This window comes from Cebus imitator, unplaced genomic scaffold (assembly GCF_001604975.1).
Source record: "Cebus imitator isolate Cc_AM_T3 unplaced genomic scaffold, Cebus_imitator-1.0 Scaffold126, whole genome shotgun sequence".
NCBI classification, from domain to species: Eukaryota; Metazoa; Chordata; class Mammalia; order Primates; family Cebidae; genus Cebus; species Cebus imitator.
The window spans coordinates 4,267,885-4,294,187 of NW_016107441.1; the positions used below are offsets into that span (position 1 = coordinate 4,267,885).

General features: G+C 41.1%; 1 protein-coding gene and 1 long non-coding RNA gene across 2 annotated transcripts in view; one reads left to right on the forward strand and one right to left on the reverse strand.

The window, feature by feature from the left end:
- Positions 1–26,303, forward strand: part of LOC119472998 — a 431,266-nt gene that overhangs the window by 32,528 nt on the left and 372,435 nt on the right. The window lies entirely within an intron of this gene.
- On the reverse strand, positions 5,715–6,995 carry LOC108312582 (L-lactate dehydrogenase B chain-like). The gene has a single exon (XM_037742757.1). It carries the CDS (start codon positions 6,929–6,931, stop codon positions 6,032–6,034), a length of 900 nt encoding a protein of 299 aa, XP_037598685.1. The 5' UTR covers positions 6,932–6,995; the 3' UTR covers positions 5,715–6,031.

The window sequence follows — 26,303 nt, forward strand, 5'->3', positions numbered from 1 at the left end:
TCAATATCTGATCAAATTTCTCATTTTCCCCACCCTTGGTATCTTATCACCCTGGCTTGCCTTCAGGAAGAATCCTGTTGAGTTGGTCAAGCAAGAGTCTCCCTAGTCTTGATGTTTCCTCTTAGTAATTTTCCATTCATTGACTCCTGCTCTGCTCCTTCGCTACAAATCTCCACGTGTCCTTGTTGTGTTTGGAGTTAAGACCAATCTCTCTCTCCTACTGCAAGATCTCATTGTAGTAATCTTCCTGAATAAAGGCTGTTTTACTGTGTTTAACAATTGTCTGAATAATTTTTCTTTACCAAGGTACAGGGGCATCTTAGCAGTAGCCTGTAGAGACCTAAATCCCCACTATTAGCCCATTGGCTCTCAGAGACCCCTCCTCTGCTAGACTTCAACACAATCCTGGTGTTATTTGTGTAAAAGTGTGTATACGGGTGGTGGTGTGAACACAGTAAGAGGTACTATATTGATTGAAAATAAGTTTTTGCTATCTGGGCAGAATAAGAGCTAAACAGGAGTTTAGCTGAGTTATAAAAGATAGGATAAATTGTGGTTTTTGCACAACTGTGTGAACTGAAAATCATATCCTCTGCACATACTTGGCTCATCTTTTCCAATCAGCAGCTCTGTGAGGTAAGTGAGGCTTCCTAGGACCCCTCTTTGTCACTAGCCATGGCATTTTGCAGCATTTAGCTAAGACATCCATTACATCCACCCTCCTTTTGCCAAAAAAAAGTCCTACGAATGGTTTGATGTCTCAAATTCACCTGTGTCTGCCACTGTGTGGGGTGATAAATTGCAGAATGCTTGGGGTCTTGTTGGGACACAGTTGGAGATTATAGGATGAGCAGATTTAAATGACAAAAAGTGAAGGGTGACTAACTCCTTTTGTGTGCTCAAAAATAGTACTCTCTTCTTCCCCTGTCATAGCATTTAATACTCCTTATTTTGCTAAACTGGGTTTTCAAAATGACATATGCAATGTTACTTAGAAATAGTTCAGAAGTTTATCAAGGAAAATCATTTCCATTCCACTCCTCAGAGATATTCACTGGTAACAGTTTTGTGCGTACCTTTCCTGACTTTTTTTCTTTACCTTTAAATGGATATACCCTTACATGTACATATGTGCCTATATAGGTATATTCATGCATACCTATACATAGATATGTCCCCTCTAAAATGTAGGTGAATACACATACATTGTATTCCAACTTGTTTGTTATTATTTAGGCTTCTGATTAAAAATGTTTAAAAACGTTTTAAAAATGTTTATTTTTAAAATGTACTAACTTGGGAAAATGATTTCCCAAGTTAGTACATTTTAAAAATAAACATTTTCCCAAGTTAGTACAGATAGCTCTATCTCCTGTATTGACTGCATAGAATTCTGCGGTAGGAATGTACCACACATTTTTAAACCATACTCCTCTGACTGGGCATTTAGATGTTTTTCTATCTCCTATCCTTCCTCCCTCCTCTTTTTAAAAAAATTAATTGGGATGCCATTAGGCAGAGACAACTTCAGCATCTTGGGTTTCTCTGAAGGCAAACCAAAGCCCTTATAAAGATTAAAATGAAATTGAAGCTTAACCATTCAGAAACTGCCAGCTAACCTCTAACTAGAGACTTTCCACTTTAACCAATGAAATATTTTCTTTGTCTTGCTTCCTCAAAAACCTTATAAAATTTTTCTCTCCCACCTCCTTGATGGAGGCATGAACCGCTTGTGTTCTGGTGCCGCCCAGCTCATGAATGGTTAAATGCTCAAATAAACTCCTTCTTTTAATATCTTTCCTTTCTGCCTCTCTCCCCTCCCCCCTCCCTCTCTCTTTCCCTTCCTTCCTGCCTTCTTGTATTCTTTCCTTTTTTTTCTTCCTTCTTTTCTTCTGTCCTGCTATTTTTTTTGCTATTATAAGTGATGTTGCAATGAATATTTCTTACCTATAATTTTATGCCTTGTTTTAATATCTACTTTTTTTAGTTTGTTTTGTTTTACTTTTGCATCTGCTGGATTCTAAGTTATACGTATTTACAATTTTAATAGCTACTGCCAAATTGCCCTTCAAAAATACTGTTTTATTATTATTTTGAATCCTTGAATATTGATGTTTGTTGCAATTAGAAGGAAGTGAAAGGCAAAAATCTGAGTGCCTTTTCCACCTTAGGTTCTGGGGTACATGTGCAAAACATGCAGGATTGTTGCATAGGTACATATATGGCAATGTGGTTTGCTGCCTCCATCCCCCACATCACCTGTATCTGGCATTTCTCCCCATGTTACCCCTCCCCAATTCCCTACCCCCCACAGTCCCTCCCCTATTTCCCCATAACAGACCCCAGCGTGTGATGCTCCCCTCCCTGTGTCCATGTGTTCTCATTGCTCAATACCAACCTATGAGTGAGAACATGAGGTGTTTGATTTTCTGTTCCTGTGTCAGTTTGCTGAGAATGATGGTTTCGATTCATCCATGTCCCTACAAAGGACACGAACTCATTGTTTATTATGGCTGCATAGTATTCTGATTCACATATATGTGCCACATTTTCCTTGTACAGTTTACCATCGATGGCCATTTGGGTTGGTTCCAGGTCTTTGCTATTGTAAACAGTGCCACAGTGAACATACATGTGCATGTGTCTTTATAATAGAACCATTTATAATCAATCCTTTGGCTATATACCCAGTAATGGTGTTGCTGGGTCAAATGGAATTTCTATTTCTAGGTCCTTGAGGAATCACCACACTGTCTTCCACAATGGTTGAACTAATTTACACTCCCATCAACAGTATAAAAGTGTTCTTATTTCTCCACCTCCTCTCCAGCATCTGTTGTCTCCAGATTTTTTGATGATCGCCATTCTAACTGGCATGAGATGGTATCTCAATGTGGTTTTGATTTGCATTTCTCTAATGACCAGTGATGATGAGCATTTTTTCATATGTTTGTTGGCTTCATAAATGTCTTCTTTTGAAAACTGTCTGTTCATGTCCTTTGCCCACTTTTGGATGGGTTTGTTTGTTTGTTTTTTTGAGACGGAGTGTTGTTCTGTCATCAAGCTGGAGTGCAGTGGCACAATCTCGGCTCACTGCAACCTCCGCCTCCTGGGTTCAGGCGATTCTTGCGCCTCAGCCTCCTGAGTAGTTGGGACCACAGGGGCGTGCCACCATGCCTGGCTAATTTTTTTGTATTTTTAGTAGAGACGGGGTTTCACTCTGTTGGCCAGGATAGTCTTGATCTCTTGACCTTGTGATCCATCTGCCTTGGCCTCCCGAAGTGCTGGGATTACAGGTGTGAGCCACCACGCCTGGCCTGTTTTTTTTTTTTTTTCTTGTAAACCGGTTTTAGTTCTTTATAGATTCTGGATATCAGCCCTTTGTCAGGTGGGTAGATTGCAAAAAATTTTCCCATTCTGTTGGTTGCTGGTTCACTCTAATGATTGTTTCTTTCGCTGTACAGAAGCTCTGGAGTTTGATTAGATCCCATTTGCCTATTTTGGCTTTTGTTGCCAATGCTTTTGGTGTTTTGGTCATGAAGTCCTTGCCCGTGCCTATGTCCTGAATGGTTTTGCCTAGGTTTTCTTCTAGGGTTTTTATGGTGTTAGGCTTTATGTTTAAGTCTTTAATCCATCTGGAGTTAATTTTAGTGTAAGGTGTCAGAAAGGGGTCCAGTTTCTGCTTTCTGCACATGGCTAGCCAGTTTTCTCACCACCATTTATTAAACAGGGAATCCTTTCCCTATTGCTTATTTTTGTCAAGTTTGTCAAAGATCACATGGTTGTAGGTGTGTGGCATTACTTCCAGGGCCTCTGTTGTGTTCCATTGGTCTATATCTCTGTTTTGGTACCAGTACCGTGCTGTTTTGATTACTGTAGCCTTGTAGTATAGTTTGAAGTCTGGTAGTGTGATGCCTCCAGTTTTGTTCTTTTTGCTAGGAATTGTCTTGGCTATGTGGGCTCACTTTTGGTTCCATATGAAGTTTAAGGTGGTTTTTTCCAGTTCTGTGAAGAGGGTCAGTGGTAGCTTGATGGGGATAGCATTGAATCTATGAATTACTTTGGGCAGTATGGCCATTTTCACAATATTGATTATTCCTAACCATGAGCATGGAGTGTTTTCCCATCTGTTTGTGTCCTCTCTTATTTCCTTGTGCAGTGGTTTCTAATTCTCCTTGAAGAGGTCTTTTACATCCTTCGTTAGTTGTATTCCTAGGTATTTTATTCTCTTTTTAGCAATTGTGAATGGCAGTTTGTTCTTGATTTGGCTCTTTTTAAGTCTTTTACTGGTGTATAGGAATGCTTGTGATTTCTGCACGTTGATGTTGTATCCTGAGACTTTGTTAAAGTTGCTTATCAGTTTAAGGAGATTTTCGGTTGAGATGATAGGGTCTTCTAAACATACAATCACGTCATCTGCAAATAGAGACAATTTGACTTCCTCCTTTCCTAATTGAATACTCTTTATTTCTTTTTCTTGCCTGATTGCTGTGGCTAGAACTTCCAATACTATATTGAATAGGAGTGGTGAGAAAGGGCATCTTTGTCTAGTGCCAGATTTCAAAGGGAATGCTTCCAGTTTTTACCCATTCATTGTGATATTGGTTGTGTGTTTGTCATAAATAGCTTTTATTATTTAGAAATACGTTCTGTCAATACCTAGTTCATTGAGAGTTTTTAGCATAAAGGGCTGTTGAATTTTGTCAAAGGCCTTCTCTCTATCTATTGAGGTAATCATGTGGTTTTTGTCTTTGGTTCTGTTTATGTGGTGGATTTTATTTATAGACTTGTGTATGTTGAACCAGCCTTGCATCCCTGGGTTGAAGCCTGCTTGGTCATGGTGGATACGCTTTTTGATTTGCTGTTGCAATCAGTTTACCAGTATTTTCTTGAATAATTTTGCGTCTATATTCATCATGGATATTGGTCTGAAGTTTTCTTTTCTTGTTGGGTCTCTTCTGGGTTTTGGTGTCAGAATGATGTTGGTCTCATAAAATGATTTGGGAAGGATTCCCTCTTTTTGGATTGTTTGGAGTAGTTTCAGAAGGAGTCGTACCAACTCCCCTTTGTATGTCTGGTAGAATTTGGCTGTGAACCCGTCTGGACCTGGGCTTTTTTTGATTGGTAGGCTATTAATTGCTGCTTCAGCTTCAGCCCTTGTTATTGGTCTGTTGAGGGTTTCAACTTCTTCCTGGTTTAGGCTTGGGAGGAGGCAAGTGTCCAGGAATTTATCCATTTCTTCCAGGTTTACTAGTTTGTTTGCATAGAGTTGTTTGTAATAATCTCTGATGATTGTTTGTATTTCTGTGGAATCTGTGGTGATATTCCATTTATCGTTTTTTATTGCATCTATTTGATTCTTCTCTCTTCTCTTTTTTATCAATCTGGCTAGAGGTCTGTCTATTTTGTTGATCTTTTCTAAAAACCAGCTCCTGGATTTATAGGTTTTTTTGAAGGGTTTTTTTGTGTCTCCATCTCCTTCAGTTCTGCTCTGATCTTAGTTATTTCTTGTCTTCTGCTAGCTTTTGAGTTTTTTTTTTGTTTTGAGACAGACTCTTGCTCTGTTGCCAGGTGCCAGGCTGGAGTGCAGTGGCACCATCTCGGCTTACTGCAATCTCCGCCTCCTGGGTTCAAGCAATACTACTGCCTCAGCCTCCTGAGTAGCTGGGACTACATGCACGCACCACCATGCCCAGCTAATTTTTGCATTTTTGTATTTTTTTTTCACACTGCAATAGTTAATTTTATTTGTTCAAGAACTCATATTGCAAGCATTAAACCAAGCATAAGCTTTGACTGTGTGAGCCCAAATTCACATATTGAAGAAGATCAGAGCAAACTGCGATTCATGTACATGGATGAAAACTAAAGGCTCAGAGTTAATCACATTGTAGTTTTTAAACTTCTACAGCCTAGGGCTCAGTAGTCACAGGTCTTTTAGGTCCTTCTGGATGTCCCACAGGGTATCTGCACTTTTCTTGAGCTGAGCAACCTCATCATCCTTGAGCTTCTAGTTGATAACGCTGGTTAATCACCAGGCATTGAGGATACGTGGAAGGCTCAGGAAGACTTCATTCTTGATGCCATACATCCTCTTTACCATTGTTGATACGGGATGAATCCTGGATAGATTTTTCAACATGGATTCGATAAGATCAGCCACACTTAATCCAGTAGCCCAGTTGGTGTATTCTTTTAGCTTGATGACTTCATAGGCATTTTCAACCACCATCTTATGCACTTCCTTCCAATTTTCACTATCATTGTCAGTTTCTATTTCTGGGTTCAGGTCCTGAAGAGAAACACCTGCCACATTCACACCACTCCACACAGCCACACTTGAGTCACCATGTTCCCCCAAAGTCCATCCCTGGCAGCTGGTGGGATGAATGCCAAGTTTTTCAGCCATAAGGTAGTGAAATCTTGCAGAATCCAGATTACATCCACTTCCAATCACACAGTGTTTGGGTAATCCACTCAGTTTCCAGGTAACATATGTAAGAATGTCCGCTGGGTTGTAAACCACAATTATGATGCAGTCAGGACTGTACTTGACGATCCGAGGAATAATGAATTTGAAGACATTAACATTTCTCTGCACCAGATTGAGACGACTTTCCCCTTCTTGCTGACGGACTCCTGCAGTTACCACTACAATCTTAGAATTGGCGGTCACGGAATAATCTTTATCTGCCACAATTTTGGGTGTCTGAAGAAATAAGCTCCCATGCTGCAGATCTATCATTTCTCCTTTAAGTTTATCTTCCAAAACATCCACAAGAGCAAGTCCATCAGCCAGAGACTTTCCCAGAATGCTGATAGCACACGCCATACCAACTTGTCCAACACCCACTACAGTGATCTTATTGTTTGGGACTGTTGTCTCTTCTTCTGCAACTGGTGCAATGAGTTTTTCCTTAAGAGTTGCCATTTTACACAGGAGAGAGGACTCTGGAGACCGCAGAAACAGTGGTGCGGAGAAGACAATGTCAGCTGCGTGCCAATTTTTGTATTTTTCAGTAGAGATGGGGTTTCACCATGTTGGCCAGGATGGTCTTGATCTCTTGACCTCGTGATCCTCCTGCCTCAGCCTCCCAAAGTGCTGGGATTACAGGTGTGAGCCACCGCGTCTGGCCGCTTTTGAGTTTTTTGATCTTGCTTCTGTAGCTCTTTCGATTTTGATGATAGGGTGACGATTTTTTTTTTCTTGCTTCTCATGTGGACATTTATTGCTGTAAATTTTCCTCTAGACACTGCTTTAAATGTGTCCCAGAGGTTCTTGTACATTGTGTCTTCATTCTTGTTGGTTTTAAAGAGCTTCTTTATTTCTGCCTTCAATTCATTGTTTATCCAGTCAACACTCCAGAGCCAGTCGTTCAGTTTCCATGAAGTTGTGCGGTTCTGAGTTAGTTTCCTAATCCTGAGTTCTAATTTGATTGGACTGTGGTCTGAGAGATTATTTGTTATGATTTCCGTTCTTTTGCATTTGCTGAGGAGTGATTTATTTCCAATTATGTGGTCAATTTTACAGTAGGTGTGATGTGGTGCTGAAAAGAATGTATATTCTGTGGATTTGGGGTGGAGTATTCTGTAGATGTCCATTAGGTTTGCTTGGTCCAGATCTGAGTTCAAGTCCTGGATATCCTTGTTAATTTTCTGTCTCATTGATCTGTCTAATATTGACAGTGGAGTGTTGAAGTCTCCCACTATTATTGTGTGGGAGTCAAAGTCTCTTTGTTGGTCATTAAGAACTTGCTTTATGTTTCTGGGTGCTCCTATATTGGGTGTGTATATATTTAGGATCATTAGCTCTTCTTGTTGCATTGATCCTTTTACCATTATGTAATGCCCTTCATTGTCTCTTTTTATCTTTGTTGGTTTAAAGTCTATTTTATCAGAGACTAGGATTGCAACTTCTGCTTTTCTTGCTGTCCATTTGCTTGGTAGATCTTCCTCCATCCCTTTATTTTGAGCCTATTTGTGTCCTTGCATGTGAGATTGGTTTCCTGGATACGGCACACTGACGGTTTTTGACTTTTTATCTAATTTGCCAGTTTGTGTTTTGAATGGAGCACTCAGCCCATTCACATTTAAAACTAATATTGTTATGTGTGAATTTGATCCTGCCATTTTGATGCTAGCTGGTTATTTTGCCTGTTAGTTGATGCAGTTTCTTCATTGTGTTGGTGCTTTTTACCATTTGGTATGTTTTTGGAGTGACTGGTACTGGCTGTTCCTTTGGTGCTTCTTTCAGGAACTCTTGTAAGGCCGGCCTGGTGGTGACAAAATCTCTCAGCAATTGCTTGTTCATAAAGGATTTTATTTATTTACTTCATAATCCTTCACTTATGAAGTTTAGTTTGGCTGACACGAAATTCTAGGTTGAAAGTTCTTTTCTTTAAGGATGTTGAATATTGACCCCCACTCTCTTCTGGCTTTTTGGGTTTCTGCCAAGAGATCTGGTGTGAGTCTGATGGGCTTCCCTTTGTGGGTAACCTGACCTTTCTCTCTGGTTGCCCTTAGCATTTTTTTCCTTCATTTCAACCCTGGTGATTCTGACGATTATGTGCCTTGGGGTTGCTCTTCTTGAGGAATGTCTTTGTGGTGTTCTCTGTATTTCCTGAACTTGAATATTGGCCTGGCTTGCTAGGTTGGGGAAGTTCTCCTGGATAATATCCTGAAGAGTGTTTTCCAGCTTGGATTCATTCTCTCTGTCACATTCAGGTACGCCTATCAAATGTAGATTAGGTCTTTTCACATAATCTCATATTTCTTGGAGAGTTTCTTCATTTTATTACTCTTTTTTTTTCTCTAATCTTGTCTTCTCATTTTATTTCATCGAGTTGATCTTCAATCTCTGATATCCTTTCTTCTGCTTGGTCAATTCGGCTATTGAAACTTGTGTATGCTTCGCGAAGTTCTTGTGTTGCGTTTTTCAGCTCCATCAATTCGCTTATATTCCTAAGTTGTTTATTCTCATTGGCATTTTGTCAAATCTTTTTTCAAAGTTATTAGTTTCTTTGCATTGGGTTAGGACATGTTGTTTTAGCTCAGAGAAGTTTGTTATTATCCGCCTTCTGAAGCCTGTTTCTGTCAATTTATCAGACTCATTCTCCATCCAGCCTTGTTCCTTTGCTGGTGAGGAGTTGTGATCCCTTGGAGGAGGAGAGATGTTCTGGTTTTGGGTGTTTTCATCCTTTTTGCACTGGTTTCTTCACATCTTTCTGGATTTATCTACCTGTGGTCTTTGTAGTTGGTGACTTTTGGATGGGGTCTCTGAGTGAACGTGCTTTTTGTTGATGATGAAGTTATTTCTTCTGTTTTTTAGTTTTCCTTCCAAAAGTCAGGCCCCTCTGCTATAGTCAGGCCCACTCCAGACCCTGCTTGCCTGGGGATCACCTGCGGCCACTGCAGAACAGTAAGGGTTGCTGCCAGTTTCCTCTTCTGTATCTGAAGGATACCCACCAGATGTTAGCCTGAGGTCTCCTTTACAAGGTGAATCTTTGGGTCTAAGGGGGTCAGGGGGCTACTTGAGGAGACAGTTTGTCCCTTATAGGAGCTCAAATGCTGAGCTGTGAGCTCCATTGTTCTGTTCAGAGCTTCTGTGCTAGTGTGTTTATGTCTGTTGCAGCAGAACTCATAACTGCCTTTTTTCCTAGGTGCTCTGTCCTGGGAAAGTGTGGCTTTATTTATAAGTTCTTGACATGCTGCTACCTTTTTTCAGAGCTGCCCTGCCCAGCAAGAAGTTAGCCTAGTCACAGTCTGCCAGCAGAGGCATTGCTGAGCTGCCATGGTCTCTGCCTAGCTGCTGTGTGAACTTCCTTGCGGTTTTGTTTATAGAGGTATAGTTAGAACTGCCTTGGTAGTGGTGGTCTGCATCAGTAATGGTGGACAGTCTCTGTAATGGCCAACTGTCTCGGTAATGGTGAACTGCCTCAGTAATGGTGGACTGCTTCAGTACTGGTGGACTGCCTTGGTAATGGCGGATGTCCTTCCCCTCACAGAGCTGGACCTTCCCAGGTCCAGCTGTGCTTGCTGTGAAACTCTCAATCCAGAGTGTTTCAGATTGCTGGTCTTTGTGGGGGTGGGACCCGCCGAGCCAGATCACCTGGCTCCCTGTTTCAGCCCCTTTTTGTTCAGGTGTATGGGTGGCTCTGTCTCCCAGGCAGGCGTTCCAGGTGCCAGTTGAAATGGCCACCCAGATTTGTGTGAGTTTTTGTGCGGAGACCCGCTGTGCCAGCTGAAACAGCCATGCTGGAGACTCATGGCACTTTTCAGTCCAGGAATCTCCTGGTCTGTGGGCAGTAATAACTCATTTGGAAATGTGGTGTTCACTCACCCTCTGAATTGTTCTTGCTGGGAACTGCACTCCAGAGCTGTTCCTATTTGGCCATCTTGGATCCCCTCCCTCAAGACTGTATTATTTTTAACTCCCACCAACAGAGTTACAAACAGCAATGTTTCTGAATTCTGCATTATACTCCCCTATTTAATGACCACATTATCCTGCCAGACTGTAAGACTCCCTGAGGGTAGGAATCTGCCTGCCTTTCCTAAGCTGTGTCCTCAGCATTTAGCACAGTGCCTGGCCCACCACAGGTACTCAGTAAGTATCTGTTGAGTGAAACAAAAGGTGCAGAGTGAATACTAGTGAAAGGCTTCTTCTTAGAAGGTTGCCTGGGAAAATTTTAAAGCAAGAATTTTTAATTCACTAGAAAAATAATTAGGCTTGTAGGACCATAATTTTCTAAAATGACTTTTATAGACTAAAAATAAAATCCTAAGTCCTCCACCAAGTGAACAGACCCTCATCTGCCTAAGGGGACCCCAGAAAAGCCTTAAACATGGAATTCCCAGTCATGACTGGTAGGTTAGACATGCCTTGTTATTGCCCCTCCCTTTTGGAGTTTAGGCAAAATTGACCAGCATTAATTTAAAATAGAGATCCTAAGGCCAAAAAAATGGACCCTTTGTGACAATAAGATAGCAAATTATCATCAGGATCTATGGCCATCCGGACAATGGTTAAGTCACACACTCCTACAGGTCTCTCTGACCCAGTGTGTTGGTTAATAGACTTCCTTATTACAACCTAAAACATTCCTTTCTGTTGACTTCAAATTTTTAGACAAAGTTTTACTTCTTTAACCAACAGCAAATTAAAGAATCTCTCAACCCACATATAACAGATAACCCTGCCCCCACCCCCCCCCACCCCTTCAGGGTATCCTGCTTTTCCAGGCTGAACTAAGGCATATCTTTCATTTATTGATTTATGTCTTTACCTGTAACTTCTCGGTATCTAAAATGTATAAAACCAAACTATAATCCAATTGCTATGGGCACACTTTCTCAGGACCTCTTGAGAGTGTGTTCCCTGGGCCTTGTCACTCATATTGGCTCAGAATAAACCTCTTTGAAATATTTTATAATGCCTGGGCATGATGGTTCACACCTGTATTCCTAGCACCTTGGGACACCAAGGTGGGTGGATGGCTTGAGCTCAGGAGCTCAATACCACCCTGGGCAACACGATGAAACCCCGTCTTTACAAAAAATACAAAATTTAGCTGGATGTGGTGATGCATGCCTGTGATCTTGCTGCTTGGGAGGTTGAGGTGAGAGGATTGCTTGCACCAGGAGGTTGAGGTTGCAGTGAGTCATGATCGTGCCACTGTACTCCAGCTGGGGTGACACAGCGAGATCTTGTCTCAAAGTTTTTTTTTTTTTTTTTAAGAGAGTCTTGGTTTTTTTATTAGTACTTGGGACAGTGAAGCTAAAAACGTCTGTTTTTTTTTTTTTTTTCTCCAAATTTTAATTTGTTTCTTTGGCTTGATAGTAATAAAAAGAGGAAGAAGAAACTTTGGTTTCTGCAGGTGTGCTCGAATTGGATATTTGCACATAATTGTAGACAAGCATCTCCTCTGGGAAGCTGGATATCCTCACTGTGAGTCCCCAGGCAATTTCCTCCCAAGTCTGTGACCTTGATCGATTGTCCTACTAAGTATAAGGTACACTGCCAATTTGTGGCTTGGTCTCTTTGGCTGAGAGGTAGTGTGTGGGTCTAGTTTGTGGTACAGGGGGCCTGGCTTAAGTCCTGCCTTTTTGCTCTGTGACCTTGGGCAAGTCACTTTGCCTCTCAGGGCCCTCACATCCAGAGCAGGGATAGTCATTTCTGCAGTGCCTGCCTCTTGGTCAGTTGTGAGACCCAGAAGCAGGTTGTAAATTGTAGTGTGCTATGCAAATATGAAGCATTAGAAACAGAGTAGTTTGTTGGCATCTTGACAAAATGTTGTAGGGGAGGAAAATAATTTTCCCTCTACCTTCCATTGTTCTTAGCTGGGATTTCCTGTTATAAAGGACAGATAAACAAGAGAAAAATGAGAAATCTAATAACATGTATACCTCCGCTATACAGGGGAGGTATTCAGGGACATCTCAGAGCAAAATCTCAGTAGATCTCAAATAATTGTCTGATGCTTCAGACTTATAAATATCATCATACCTCCTCACTTACCTGCTGGCCCCCCAACAAAGAAAGAAGGAAATGGGAATGGGCCAGGAAAAGCACTGTTAACAAGGGCAAGATTTGTTACATGGATTTAAATGATGCATTCTCCATTGATAAGAGAATCTAGTGATTTAGTTGTCTCTCTTCCTGGGGCAGAGAAGGAAATATCCTTACAATAGAGATCTCCTTTATAGATGTAAGTTTCTCTTATAAAAGGGTAACTTCTATTGTTTGCAGAGCTGCTCCTATGTCTGCTTCCCCCACAAATAATCAGTTCAAAATAATTTTTATGTTACACAGGCATATTTTGGGTTGATATATTCTGGTAATGTTTTGGGGTGCTATGTCCTGATCCGCATCCACATAAACAAGTGAGAAGATCTGTGGGAAAAACAAGAGTTATGCTACAGGAAAACAGTACTTGAGGGGCCATTATGAAGAATACTTAAGTGGCAGGAGGAGAAGAGAATGGAGGGTGGGTGGGCACTGAGGACTGACATGGAAGGGAGAGGAATGCAGCCAAGGCTTTCAGGGACAAGAACGACTTGGCTCTATTGCCTCTGTGAAGCAGGGACCTGTCTCCTTGGGGCTGATTTGTTTTATTTGGTGTGTTGTTAGCCTTTGCTCAGCCCTAGGCTGTGGTTAACTTGGGGCCATAGGCAGGGGGAGAAGGTCACAGCAAATTTAGTGGGAGGCATTTTAAGTACTTAAAGCAATAAATCCTCATGTACCTCAAACCTGCTCAGGCTTTCCCAAACCTGGGAATTCAATTTTGTACAACGTACACAGTTTGCCAAGCACACTAAGTCATTGGGAGAACAACTTGATGTATTGCTGTGGGGAAAAAAACATTGCTGTGCTGCTTTCTTCATTCAAATTAACACCTTTTCATACTGGGATGACAGGTGACTGATCACCTGAGAATATATCCTGTCTTCTAGTGATTTGATATCTCTTCCTTCTGTTTTCCTATCTGTATTTTAATGCCTTAAAAAGTAAAGAGAAAACGTTATTATTATGATTGCTATAGAATCAGCACCTGATTCATAAGCCCCAAGCTCCAGGGCCTGACGTACAGTAGGCATTAATAAATGATGAATGAATAAGTGACTAGATTTGGTTGCTGTCTGCAGACTGCCGTGTTTCCTTCCTGGAGAGTCGCAGGAAGCTTTTGCTTTTTTTTTTTTTTTTTTGCTTTGGTGTTGTGGATGCAATATGCACTGCTGAAGTGCAGGATATTGTATGTCTGCACTGCTCATATTCTCCCTGGGTGAGAGACTTATCGTCCTGGCTTCTGAGACTGGTGGTAGCCCCTCGAGGAACTGCATAAGTTGCAGAGAGCTGCCTCGCCCAAGGTTAGCCTTTCCTGGGGTGTCTGATATCCACTGATTCATCCATGTGGGGTTGTAAAGAGCTGGCCTTCTCAGCCCAACCAAGGACATTTCTGAAGGGCCAATCTAGCTCTACATCTCTTTGTGCGGTTGGCTATCATTGAGCTACATCATAGCTTCACTTTCTCTCTCTTCTGTCCCCTCCCTTCCACAGGTGTCGACCCAAGAGCACTCCTCAATAAACCTCCTACGTGATAAACTCAGAATGGGCTTCTCAGGGAGCCCAACCTGTGCATTTTATTTTATTTTTAGATTCCACTCTGACTTTCTTCCTTATTGGCAGAAATACCAGCTAACATGTATTGAGTGCTTATGATCGGCTAGGTGCTCTACTTGCCTTTTCTCACTTAATCCTCATGACAACCCCAGGAGTGGCCCTGTTAGAATCTGCATGTTACAGGTGAGGAAGCAAGGCTAGGGATTCCATGACTTATCAGAGCTCGACCCCAGTTGGATTTTAGAGCCCAGGCTCTTAAGCAATCTGCCGTTCCTCTAGTGGCCCTGCTGGCAACTTCAGAAAAAAATTACCCGTGTTCTACAAAACCTTTGGGGGAATATTTATGTGAACTCACAGAGGGGTTCTAAGACTGGAAAGGCAGGCAGTATTTCACGCTGTGGGGGGCTTCTGTAGGGTTCACCAAGTACAATAGTGTCATGAAAACTCTGAGAAGTCCTGCTGTAGGGAAACCTATTAATGTTTTCCAAACTTATTTGACTATAAAAACATATGTAGTGGCCCTGTGGACATCCTAATGTTCTGTGGAAAAAAACTTAGGGAAACACCAGCCCAAACCTTAACAGCTTATTTTACTTTATGCGGGACTGGTAAATGTTTGTGGGGTTACCTCTTTTGGTCCTGTCTAATTATTCTGCTACTCTGAAGAAATAGTTTTAAATCTGTACAATGGTGATAACATTTTACCTTATGAAAATCACATAGTAATCAAATGAGGTAATAGATACAAAAACTCTGAAAATCACTATTAACTTCAAACAAGGAGTTATTAAGCATGGATGTTTTAAGATTCAGAAACGTGGAAGTGCTAATGTGTCAAAAGCCATTTTTCATATAAAACTAGTTTTGAAAGATTTCTGATGGGAGTCAGCTGTACACGTAGGCGTGTTAAGGACTGTTTGGAGGAATCATAATTAAAACACATAATGCATTAGAGGTAGGTCGTGTTTGCAAAGGGAGATGTTTACTCATCAAATAAGGTTTGAGCATGCAGATATTTTTGAGCATGCTTATGTAAATGTTCATAGGAATATAAGTAAGTGTAGGTGATGGACCCTATCTTCAAGGAATTCAGTGCTTACAGCATACAAAAGGCAAACAAACACAGGCCGTCCATGTCCTTTTTCACCTGGCATGCCCACCTTAGTACTTGCTGGTTAGTCACTGCACTTTTAGCTGAACTCAGATATAGCTGCAGAACTGCAGATTTTTTTTTTTTTTTTGAGATAGGTCTAATTCTCTCGGCCTCAAGCAATCCTCCCACCTCAACCTTCTGAATGTGACTATAGTCATGCACCACCATGCCCAGCTAATTTTTTTTTTTCTTTTTTTAAACAGAGTTTTGCTCTTTCACCCAGGCTGGAGTGAAGTGGTGCGACCTTGGCTCACTGCAACCTCTGCCCCCTGGCTTCAAACAATTCTGCTTCAGCCTCCTGAATAGCTGGGATTGCAGGTGCCCACCACCCTGCTGGGTTAATTTTTGTATTTTTTGTAGCGATGGGGTTTCAGCATGTTTGCTAGGCTGGTCTGAATCTCGTGATTTCAGATAATCCACCTGCCTCAGCCTCCCAAACTGCTAGAATTACAGATGTGAGCCACTGTGCCTGGCCCTGGCTAATTTTTTAATTTGTACTTTGTAGAAACCGGATCTCATTATGTTGCCCAGGCTGGTCTCAAACTGCTGGACTGAAGCAATCCTCCTGCCTTGGCCTCCTGAATTGCTGGGATTATGGGCATGAGCCACCATGTCCAGCCTGCAGCTGTAGAATTCTTGTCATAGCACTCTAGGAAGCCACTACTAATTGATCAGAGTCAGCCCATAAGATGAAATCTATTTCTATAGAAATCTGATACGTAGAGTCTAGATGTGCAAACATAAAGAATGTATATTAAGGGAGAATGTGACAAGTGCCAAAAGAATTGTAAAGTCAGAGTACATAATATGTATCATAGTCTAGGGTAGTCAGGGAGGGCTTCCTAGAAGAATCAGGGGTTAAACTGGCCCCTGAGAAGGGGAGGACTTGGATGGTGGCAAGGACAGAGGAGGATGTTCTAGGACACCCCCCCCCACCAAGTGGATTAAATCCTAATACCTAAAAGGTAGCCTCTGTCTAAAACCTTTGCTGATGACCGCATCACTGAATGTGTACAGTGATGTTTCCTTATCCTATATCCTGGAAGACTGACACCTTTCAGAGTCTTTTTGACCTTCCAATCGACTGCCAGCATCCACATTCTGATTTCAGTCTCTTGCCGAGTCAGAAACAGAGAACCCACGATTCCAGGAGCCCATAAATTGCTTCTAGTTACTGCAATGATAAAAGGCCTCTTCGAAGGTGACTTGCTCACTCCCTGTTTTATAGCCTCATACATCAAAGAGGAAGATGGAACGGAGTCAGTTTCTAAGAGGAGATCCAGGCTTCAGGAGAAACGGGTGGCAACTGTCTGCAAAATTGAGCACTTTCTGTCAAAACTTAATTAAATTAGCCTCAATTCTATAAATAATAGGGCAAAGTTTTCCTCCCCACACCTCTCCAGATCCTCGTGCTTCTCCCTGTACCACTTGAGAAAATTGAGTTCTGAGTGCTTTGCACTAGGAGACAGTTTGTAAGAGTTAGACAATGATTAGCTTAATTGAGACTTTGCATTAATTGACAGAAACTGAATATGCTGTGGGTTAGAAGGGGGAATGAGTTGTAAGATATGCGAGATGCTCAGTGAGGTGTGGAAGGAAGATAACTGGATGGAATGCCAGAGAGTTGGATTCTTGCCCTCAGTGCCTCTAGGTTGCCAGCTCTGTGACACTGAGGAGGTCTCTTTCCTTTTAGGCTCTCAGTTTCCCCATTCTGGTCATGTTTAAGGCTTTATATCAGCCAGCACAGCCGTTGTAGTGACTTATGACTCCAAACTTGACTTCTCATTCATGCCACATGTCTACTGTGAATCAGCTAAGGGCTCACTTCTGTGTTCTCTTGCTCTGGGACTCAGGTTGATGGAGCAGCCACCGTTTCCACAGCTGCAGATTGCTGTGGCAGAGAGAAAGAATGTTCTGGAAGGTCTCCCACTGGCAATCAACTGGCCGACAAGTAACATGTGTCATGTCTTCCCACAACACATTGGACGTGACCAATGAGTCCCATGGCCTCACACAATCACAGGGGACCAGAAAGTGCAATCCTACCATGCTGGCATTTAGTGAATAGCATGGATGAATATCCCAGGCTCCTTCCAACTCCAAAGTTTTAAAATTTTCTAGTTTCCATTGAACTCTGCATTTTTATTTCTACCTTTCACTTTGGTTAGGATTCCTGATTCTAAAGTAGATTGCCTTCATTCACCAAGTGCTGATTGATAATTCTTTAATTTCATCATGGAGGGTTCTACTATCCCTTCATGGTTTCATTAGCTGTGTGATCCTGGCTGTTCTGTGACTCAGTTTTCTCATCTGTCCATTAGGAATCATAATGACACCTACTTAATAAAGTCATTGTGAAGATTAAATTAGTCAGTATTTAGAACATTGTCATATGTTGAGTACTCACAAAGTGTTAGACATTGGTGAGGAAGGCAATACAGTGTGAAGGCTATGAGTACCAGCTCAGGTGCTAGACTGCCTGGCTTTGAATCCTGGCTCTACCACTTACAAGCCATGATACCTGCGGCAGGGTAGTTTTCTTATCTGTAAACTGGGGACACCAACAGTGCCTGTTCTACCTCAGGAGACAGTTACAAGGATTAAGTGAGATAATATGCTCAAAGCAGTTAGAACAGTACTCGGCATGCAGTGAGAGCTTGAAATTATTAACCCTAACAATCATTACTGAGTATGCAGTGTTTAACACCGAGTTCATTCTGTTTTTTGAGAGATTTTCACTCTTTGGTTTTTTTTTTTTTTTTTTTTTTTTTTTTATTTTTTTTTTTTTTTTTTTTTTTTTTTTTTTTTTTTTTTTTTTTAATTAATTAATTAATTATTGTATTGCATTTTAGGTTCTGGGGTACATGCAGGATTATTGCATAGGTACATACGTGGCAATGTGATTTGCCTCCATCCCCATCACCTATATCTGGCATTTCTCCCCATATTATCCCTCTCCAACTCCCTACCCACAACTATCCCTCCCATAGTCCCCCCACACAGACCTCAGTGTGTGATACTCCCCTCCCTGTTTCCATGAGTTCTTATTGTTCAACACCCACCTATGAGTGAGAATATGTGGTGTTTGATTCTCTGTTCTTGTGTCAGTTTGCTGAGAATGATGGTTTCCAGATTCATCCATGTCCCTACAAAGGACATGAGCTCATCATTTTTTATGGCTGCATAGTATTCCATGGTGTATATGTGCCACATTTTCCTTGTCTAGTCTATCATCGATGGGCATTTGGGTTGATTCCAAGTCTTTGCTATTGTAAACAGTGCCACAATGAACATATGTGTACATGTGTCCTTATAATGGAACGATTTATAATCCTTTGGATATATACCCAGTAATGGGATTGATGGGTCAAATGGAGCTTCTATCAAAGGTCCTTGAGGAATTTCCACACTATCTTCCACAATGGTTGAACTAATGTACACTCCAAACAGTGTAAAAGTGTTCCTATTTCTCCACATCCTCTCCAGTGTCTGTTGTTTCCAGATTTTTTAATGATTACCATTCTAACTGGTGTGAGATGGTATCCCAATGCAGTTTTGATTTGCATTTCTCTAATGACCAGTGATGATGAGCATTTTTTCATGTGTTTGTTAACCTCATGTATGTCTTCTTTTGAAAAATGTCTGTTCATATCCTTTGCCCACTTTTGAATGGGTCTGTTTGTTTTTTTCTTGTAAATCTGTTTTAGTTCTTTGCAGATACTGGATATCAGCCCTTTGTCAGATGGATAGACTGCAAAATTTTTTTCCCATTCTGTTGGTTGCCGGTTCACTCTAATGATTGTTTCTATTGCTGTGCAGAAGCTCTGGAGTTGAATTAGATTCCATTTGTCTATTTTGGCTTTTGTTGCCAATGCTTTTGGTGTTTTAGTCATGAAGTCTTTGCCTGTGCCTATATCCTGAATGGTTTTGCCTAGATTTTCTTCTAGGGTTTTTGTGGTGTTAGGCCTTTTGTTTAACTCTTTAATCCATCTACAGTTAATTTTAGTGTAAGGTGTCAGGAAGGGGTCCAGTTTCTGCTTTCTGCACATCGCTAGCCAGTTTTCTCAACACCATTTATTAAACAGGGAATCCTTTCCCCATTGCTTGTTTTTGTGAGGTTTGTCAAAGATCAGATGGTTGTAGATGTGTGGTGTTGCCTCCGAGGCCTCTTTTCTGTTCCATTGGTCTATATCTCTGTTTTGGTACCAGTACCATGCTGTTTTGATTGCTGTAAGCTTGTAGTATAGTTTGAAGTCAGATAGTGTGATGTCTCCCGCTTTGTTCTTTTTGCTTAGAATTGACTTGGCTATGCGGGCTCTCTTTTGGTTCCATATTAAGTTTAAGGTGGTTTTTTCCAGTTCTGTGAAGAAGGTCATAGGTAGCTTGATAGGGATAGCATTGAATCTGTAAATTACTTTGGGCAGTATGGCCATTTTCACAATATTGATTCTTCCTAACCATGAGCATGGAAAGTTTTCCCATCTGTTTGTGTCCTCTCTTACTTTGTTGAGCAGTGGTTTGTAGTTCTCCTTGAAGAGGTCCTTTACATCCTTTGTCACTTGTATTCCTAGGTATTTTATTCTCTTTGTAGCAATTGTTTGTTCTTGACGTGGCTCTCTTTAAGTCTGTTATTACTGTATAGGAATGCTTGTGATTTTTGCACACTGATTTTGTATCCGGAGACTTTGCTGAAGTTGCTTATCAGTTTCAGGAGACTTTGGGCTGAAATGATAGGTTCTTCTAAATATACAATCATGTCGTCTGCAAACAGAGACAGTTTGACTTTCTCCTCTCCTAATTGAACCCTTTATTTCTTTTTCTTGCCTGATTGCTCTGGCTAGAACTTCTAGTACTATGTTGAATAGGAGTGCTGAGAGAGGGCATCCTTGTCTAGTGCTAGATTTCAAAGGGAATGCTTCCAGTTTTTGCCATTCAGTGTGATATTGGCTATGGGTTTGTCATTAATAGCTTTTATTATTTTGAGATATGTTCCATCGATACCTAGTTTATTGCGAGTTTTTAGCATAAAGGGCTGTTGAATTGTGTCGAAGGCCTTCTCTGCATCTGTTGCAATAATCATATGGTGTTTGTCTTTGGTTCTGTTTATGTGGTGAAGTATGTTTATAGACTTGCATATGTTGAACCAGCCTTGCATCCCTGGGATGAAGCCTACTTGATCATAATGGATAAGCTTTTTGATGTGCTGTTGCAATTGGTTTGACAGTATTTTATTGAAGATTTTTGCGTCTATGTTCATCATGGATATTGGCCTGAGTTTTCTTTTCTTGTTGAGTCTCTGCTGGGTTTTGGTATCAGGATGATGTTGGTCTCATAAAATGATTTGGGGAGGATTCCCTCTTTTTGGATTGTTTGGTATAGTTTCAGAAGGAGTGGTACCAGACCCTCTTTGTACGTCTGGTAGAATTCGGCTGTGAACCCATCTTGACCTGGGCTTTTTTTGATTGGTAGGCTATTAATTGCTACCTCAACTTCAGCCTTTGTTATTGGTCTATTCAGGGTTTCCACTTCTTCCTGGTTTAGTCTTGGGAGGGTGTAAGTGTCTAGAAATTTATCCATTTCTTCCAGGTTTAGTGGTTTATGTTCATAGAGTTGTTTGCAGTAGTCTCTGATGGTGGTTTGTATTTCTGTGGAATCTGTGGTGATATCCCATTTATCGTTTTTTATTGCATCTATTTGATTCTTCTCTCTTTTCTTTTTTATTAATCTGGCTAGTGGTCTTTCTATTTTGCTGATCTTTTCAGAAAATCAGCTCCTGGATTTATTGATTTTTTGAAGGGTTTTTTGTGGGTCTATATGCTTCAGTTCTGCTCTGATCTTAGTTATTTCTTGCCTTCTGCTAGGTTTTGAGTTTTTTTGATCTTGCTCCTCTAGCTCTTTCAATTTTGACAATAGGATGTCAATTTTGATCTTTCCTTGCTTCTCATGTGGGTATTTATTGCTATAAATTTTTCTCTAGGTGCTGCTTTAAATGTGTCCCAGAGATTCTGGTATGTTGTGTCTTCGTTCTGTTGGTTTCGAAGAACATCTTTATTTCTGTCTTCATTTCATTGTTTATCCAGTCAACATTTAAGAGCAAGTTGTTCAGTTTCCCTGAAGTTGTGCAGTTTTGAGTTAGTTTCTGAATCTTGAGTTCTAATTTGATTGCATGGTGGTCTGAGAGAGTTTTTGTTATGATTTCCATTCTTTTGCATTTGCTGAGGAGTGATTTACTTCCAATTATGTGGTCAATTTTAGAGAAGGTGTGATGTGGTGCTGAGAAGATTGTATAATCTGTGGATTTGTCATGGAGATTCTGTAGAAGTCTATTAGGTTTGCTTGTTCCAGGTCTGAGTTCAGGTCCTGGATATCCTTGCTAATTTTCTGTCTCCTTGATCTGTCTAACATTGACAGTAGAGTGTTGAAGTCTCCCACTATTATTGTGTAGGAGTCTAAGTCCTTTTGTTGGTCATTAAGAACTTGCTTTATGTATATGGGTGCTCCTGTATTGGGCATATATATATATTTAGGATCGTTAGCTCTTCTTGTTGCATTGATCCTTTTATCATTACGTAATGCCCTTCGTTGTCTCTTTTGATCTTTGTTGTTTTAAAGTCTATTTCAAGAGAGACGAGAATTGCAACTCCTGCTTTTTTTTTCTCTCCATTTGCTTGGTAAATCTTCCTCCATCCCTTTATTTTGAACCTATGTGTATCCTTGCATATGAGATGGGTTTCCTGGATACAGCATACCAATGGTTTTTGACTTTTTATCCAATTTGTCAGTCTGTGTCTTTTGATTGGTGCATTCAGCCCATTTACATTTAAGGTTAATATTGTTATGTGTGAATTTGATCCTGCCATTTTGATGCTAGTTGGTTGTTTTGCCTGTTAGTTAATGCAGTTTCTTCATTGTGTCAATGCTCTTTACAATTTAATATGTTTTTGCAGTGACTGGTGCTGGTTGTTCCTTTCTATGTTTGGTGCTTCTTTCAGGAGCTCTTCTAAAGCAGGCCTGGTGGTGATGAAATCTCTAAGCAATTGCTTGTTCATAAAGAATTTTATTCTACTTCGCTTATGAAGCTTAGTTTGGCTGTATATGAAATTCTGGGTTGAAAGTTCTTTTCTTTAAGGATGTTGAATATTGGCCCCCACTCTCTTCTGGTTTGTAGGGTTTCTGCTGAGAAATCCGCTGTGAGTTTGATGGGCTTCCCTTTGTGGGTAACCCAAGCTTTCTCTCTGGCTGTCCTCAACGTTTTTTCCTTCATTTCAACCCTGATGAGCCTGATGACTATATGCCTTGGGGTTGCTTTTCTTGAGGAATATCTTTGTGGTGTTCTTTGTATTTCCTGGACTTGAATGTCAGTCTGGCTTGCTAGGTTTGGGAAGTTTTCCTGGATAATATACTGAAGAGTGTTTTCCAGTTTGGATTCATTCTCTCTGTCACATTCAGGTACACCTATCAATGGTAGATTAGGTCTTTTCACATAATCCCATATTTCTTGGAAGCTTGTTCACTTCATTTTACTCTTTTTTCTCTAACCTTGCCTTCTTGTTTTATTTCATTCAGTTGATCTTTAATCTCTGATATCCTTTCTTCTGCTTGGTTGATTCAGCTGTTGATACTTGTGTATGCTTCTTGAAGTTCTTATGTTGTTTTTTTCAGCTCCATCAATTCATTTATATTCCTCTCTAAGCCATTTATTCTCATTAGCATTTCGTCAAACCTTTTTTCAAGGTTCTCAGTTTCTTTGCATTGGATTAGAACATGATCTTTTAGCTCAGAGAACTTTGTTATTACCCACCTTCTGAAGCCTGTTTCTGTCAATTTATCAGACTCATTCTCCATCCAGCCTTCTTCCCTTACTGGTGAGGAGTTGTGATCCCTTGGATGAGGAGAGGCATTCTGATTTTGGGTGTTTTCATCCTTTTAACACTGGTTTCTTCCCATCTTTGTGGATTTATCTACCTGTGGTCTTTGTGGTTGGTGACTTTTGGATGGGTTCTCTGAGTGGATGTCCTTTTTTGTTGCTGATGAAGCTATTTCTTTCTGTTTCTTAGTTTTCCTTCTAACAGTCAGGCACCCCTGCTGTAGGACTGCTGGAGGCCCACTCCAGACCCTGCTTGCCTGGGGATCACCTGCAGCAGCTGCAGAACAGTAAGGGTTGCTGCCAGTTTCTTTTTCTGTTATCTTTGTCCCAGAAGGATATCCATGAGATGTCAGCCTTAGCTCTCCTTTATGAGGTGTCTCTTTGGTTATACAGGAGGTTGGGGAGCTGCTTGAGAAGACAGTCTGTCCTTACAGGAGCTCAATTGCTGAGCTCTGTGCTCCATTGTTCTGTTCAGAGCTCCTAGGCAGGTATGTTTAAGTCTGCTGCAGCGGAACTCATAACTGCCTTTTTTTCCCCAGGTGCTCTGTCCTGGGAAGGTGGGGCTTTATTTATAAGTTCCTGTCATTCTGTTGCCTTTTTTCACAGCTGCCCTGCCCAGAAAGTAGGTAGCCTTGTCACAGTCTGCCAGCAGAGATGCTGCTGAGCTGTCGTGGGCTCTGCCCAGCTGCTAGGTGAACTTCTTTGCAGTTATGTTTATAGGGGTATAGTTAGAACTGCCTCGGTAATGGCAGTCTGCCTCAGTAATGGTAGACTGTCTTTGTAATGGCGGACTGCCTCGGTAATGGTAGACTGCCTTGGTAATGGTGGACTGCCTCGGTGATGGCGGATGCCCTTCCCCCACAGAGCTGGACTGTCTTGGGTCCAGCTGTAGTTGCTGTGAACCTCTCAGTCCAGAGTGTTTCAGATTGCTAGTCTTTGTGGGGTGGACCAGCTGAGCCAGATCACCTGGCTCCCTGTTTCAGCTCCCCTTTTTTTAGTTGAATGGTCAACTCTGTCTCTCAGGCCTTCCAGTCACCAGTTGAAATAGCACCCGGATTTATGTGAGTTTTGTGCGGAGACCTGCTGCACCCGCTGAAACAGCCAGGCTTGGAGACTTGTGGCACTTTTCCACCCGGAAATCTCCTGGTCTGTGGGCAGTAAAAATTCATTTGGAAATGCAGTGATCACTCATCCTCTGTGTTTTCGCTGGGAACTGCAATCCAGAGCTATTCCTATTCGGCCATCTGGGACCGTCCTCTGGTTGTGTTTTATTTTTGAAGATGCTTCCCTATCCTTTGAGGTTCCCCAGAGTCTCATCCAAGGCTGTCTCTGCTCCTTGTGTTCTCTCAGTGAGCTTGTTCATTCTCATGGAATCAGCTTTCAACTATTCACTGGTGGCCTTCAATAATTCACTTTCAAGTTCTGCCTTTCTCTGTGTCTACTAGATTTGTTCAACTGGATATTACATGGCACTCCACATTTCTAGAACTGAACTCTTTTGTTTTTAAATTAAATAAAAAATTAAACTTTTATTTTAGATTCAGGGGTACATGTGAAGGTTTATTATATTGGTAAACTCATGCCATCAGAGTTTGTTGTACAGATCATTTCATCATTCAGGTACTAAACCTAGTACCCAATAATTACTTTTTCAGATCCTCTCTGTCTCACCCTTCACCCTCTGTCAGGCCCATGTCTGTTATTCCTGTCTTTGTGTCCATGTGTTTTCATCATTTAGCTCCCACTTATGAGTGAGAACATGCGATATTTCTTTTTAAGTTCCTGCATTCTTTTGCTAAAAATATGGCCTCCAGCTCCATCTATGTTCCTGCAAAAGATATGATCTCAGTTTTTATGGCTGCATAGTATTCCATGGTGTATATATACATTTCTTTATCCAATCTGTCGTTGATGGGCATTTAGGTTGATTCCATGTCTTTGCTGTTGTGATTAGTACTTCAATGAACATATGTGTGCATGTGTCTTTACGTAGAATTATTTTTATCCCTTTGGGTATATACCCAGTAATGGGATTGCTGGGTTGAATGGTGGTTCTGTTTGTAGGTCTCTGAGGAATCGCCACACTGCTTTTCAAAATGGTTGAACTAATTTACACACCGACCAGCAGTATATAAGCAGAAAAGAACTATTTATCTCCCTCTGTCATTGTCATCATCCAGCCACCACCTTCTTTTCTATTCTTAGCACAATGGCCCAGAGGATGAGCTTTGAAATTACATGCACCTAAATTGTAACCATTGCCACATACTAGCTATGTCACCTTGGGTAGGTGACCTAGCCCTTCTGAGCCCTGCTTTCCTAACCTCAGAAATGGGGATAACAATACTACTTTCCTCATAGGGTTAGTCTGAAGATTGAATGAGGCCATTATATAAATCACTATCATAGTATCTGGCACGTAATATGTGCTCAATAAATGTAGCTACTCCTGATATTATCTAAATGATGATGATGTTGATGCTTTCTGTAACTCAGGTGCTTTCAACTTATTTAGGCATTTGTTTTCTCTTGTTTGGATTATTATAACAGCCTTCTGACTCATTTTACTCCTTGTCTCATCTGGTCTTGCCTACTTCACTGACTCTTTATTCCCCCAGTTTTATCTTTCTAAACATAGCTTTGATCACATCATTCTACTACTTAGGACCCTCAGATATCTCCTTGTTGCCTAAAGGATAAAAACCAAATTTATTAGCTTCAGGTGTCCCAACAGTGCTAACTTATAGGAGTGCTCAACAAATATCTATTGATTATTAATTTGCTTACTTACCTGTACTCCACATTGGCACAGGGTGACCCATCAGTGTAGGAGGGCTGCAGCTATCCAGTAAGGTTTTGAGCAGGACCCAACAGTGCAGAAGTCCAGGGGGACACTTTTCATATTATATATGTAAATGGCACCCCAGAACTCTTCCTGGAGTTGGACAGAGCAATAGCCTGAAGAGTCTTGAATCCTCATGTTGTCTTCTCTCTTGGGCAAGTCACCTAGTGGTTTTGAGCCTTAGTTGTGCAGTGGTGGGTATTAAGACCTGAACTACTTTCCCTAACAACTGTGGGAGGCTGGTGAATGTGAAAAGGCTTATGACCTGGGAAGTACCATTTTTCACAAATGCTCCTGCCATTATTGTCACCAGTGGTGACTG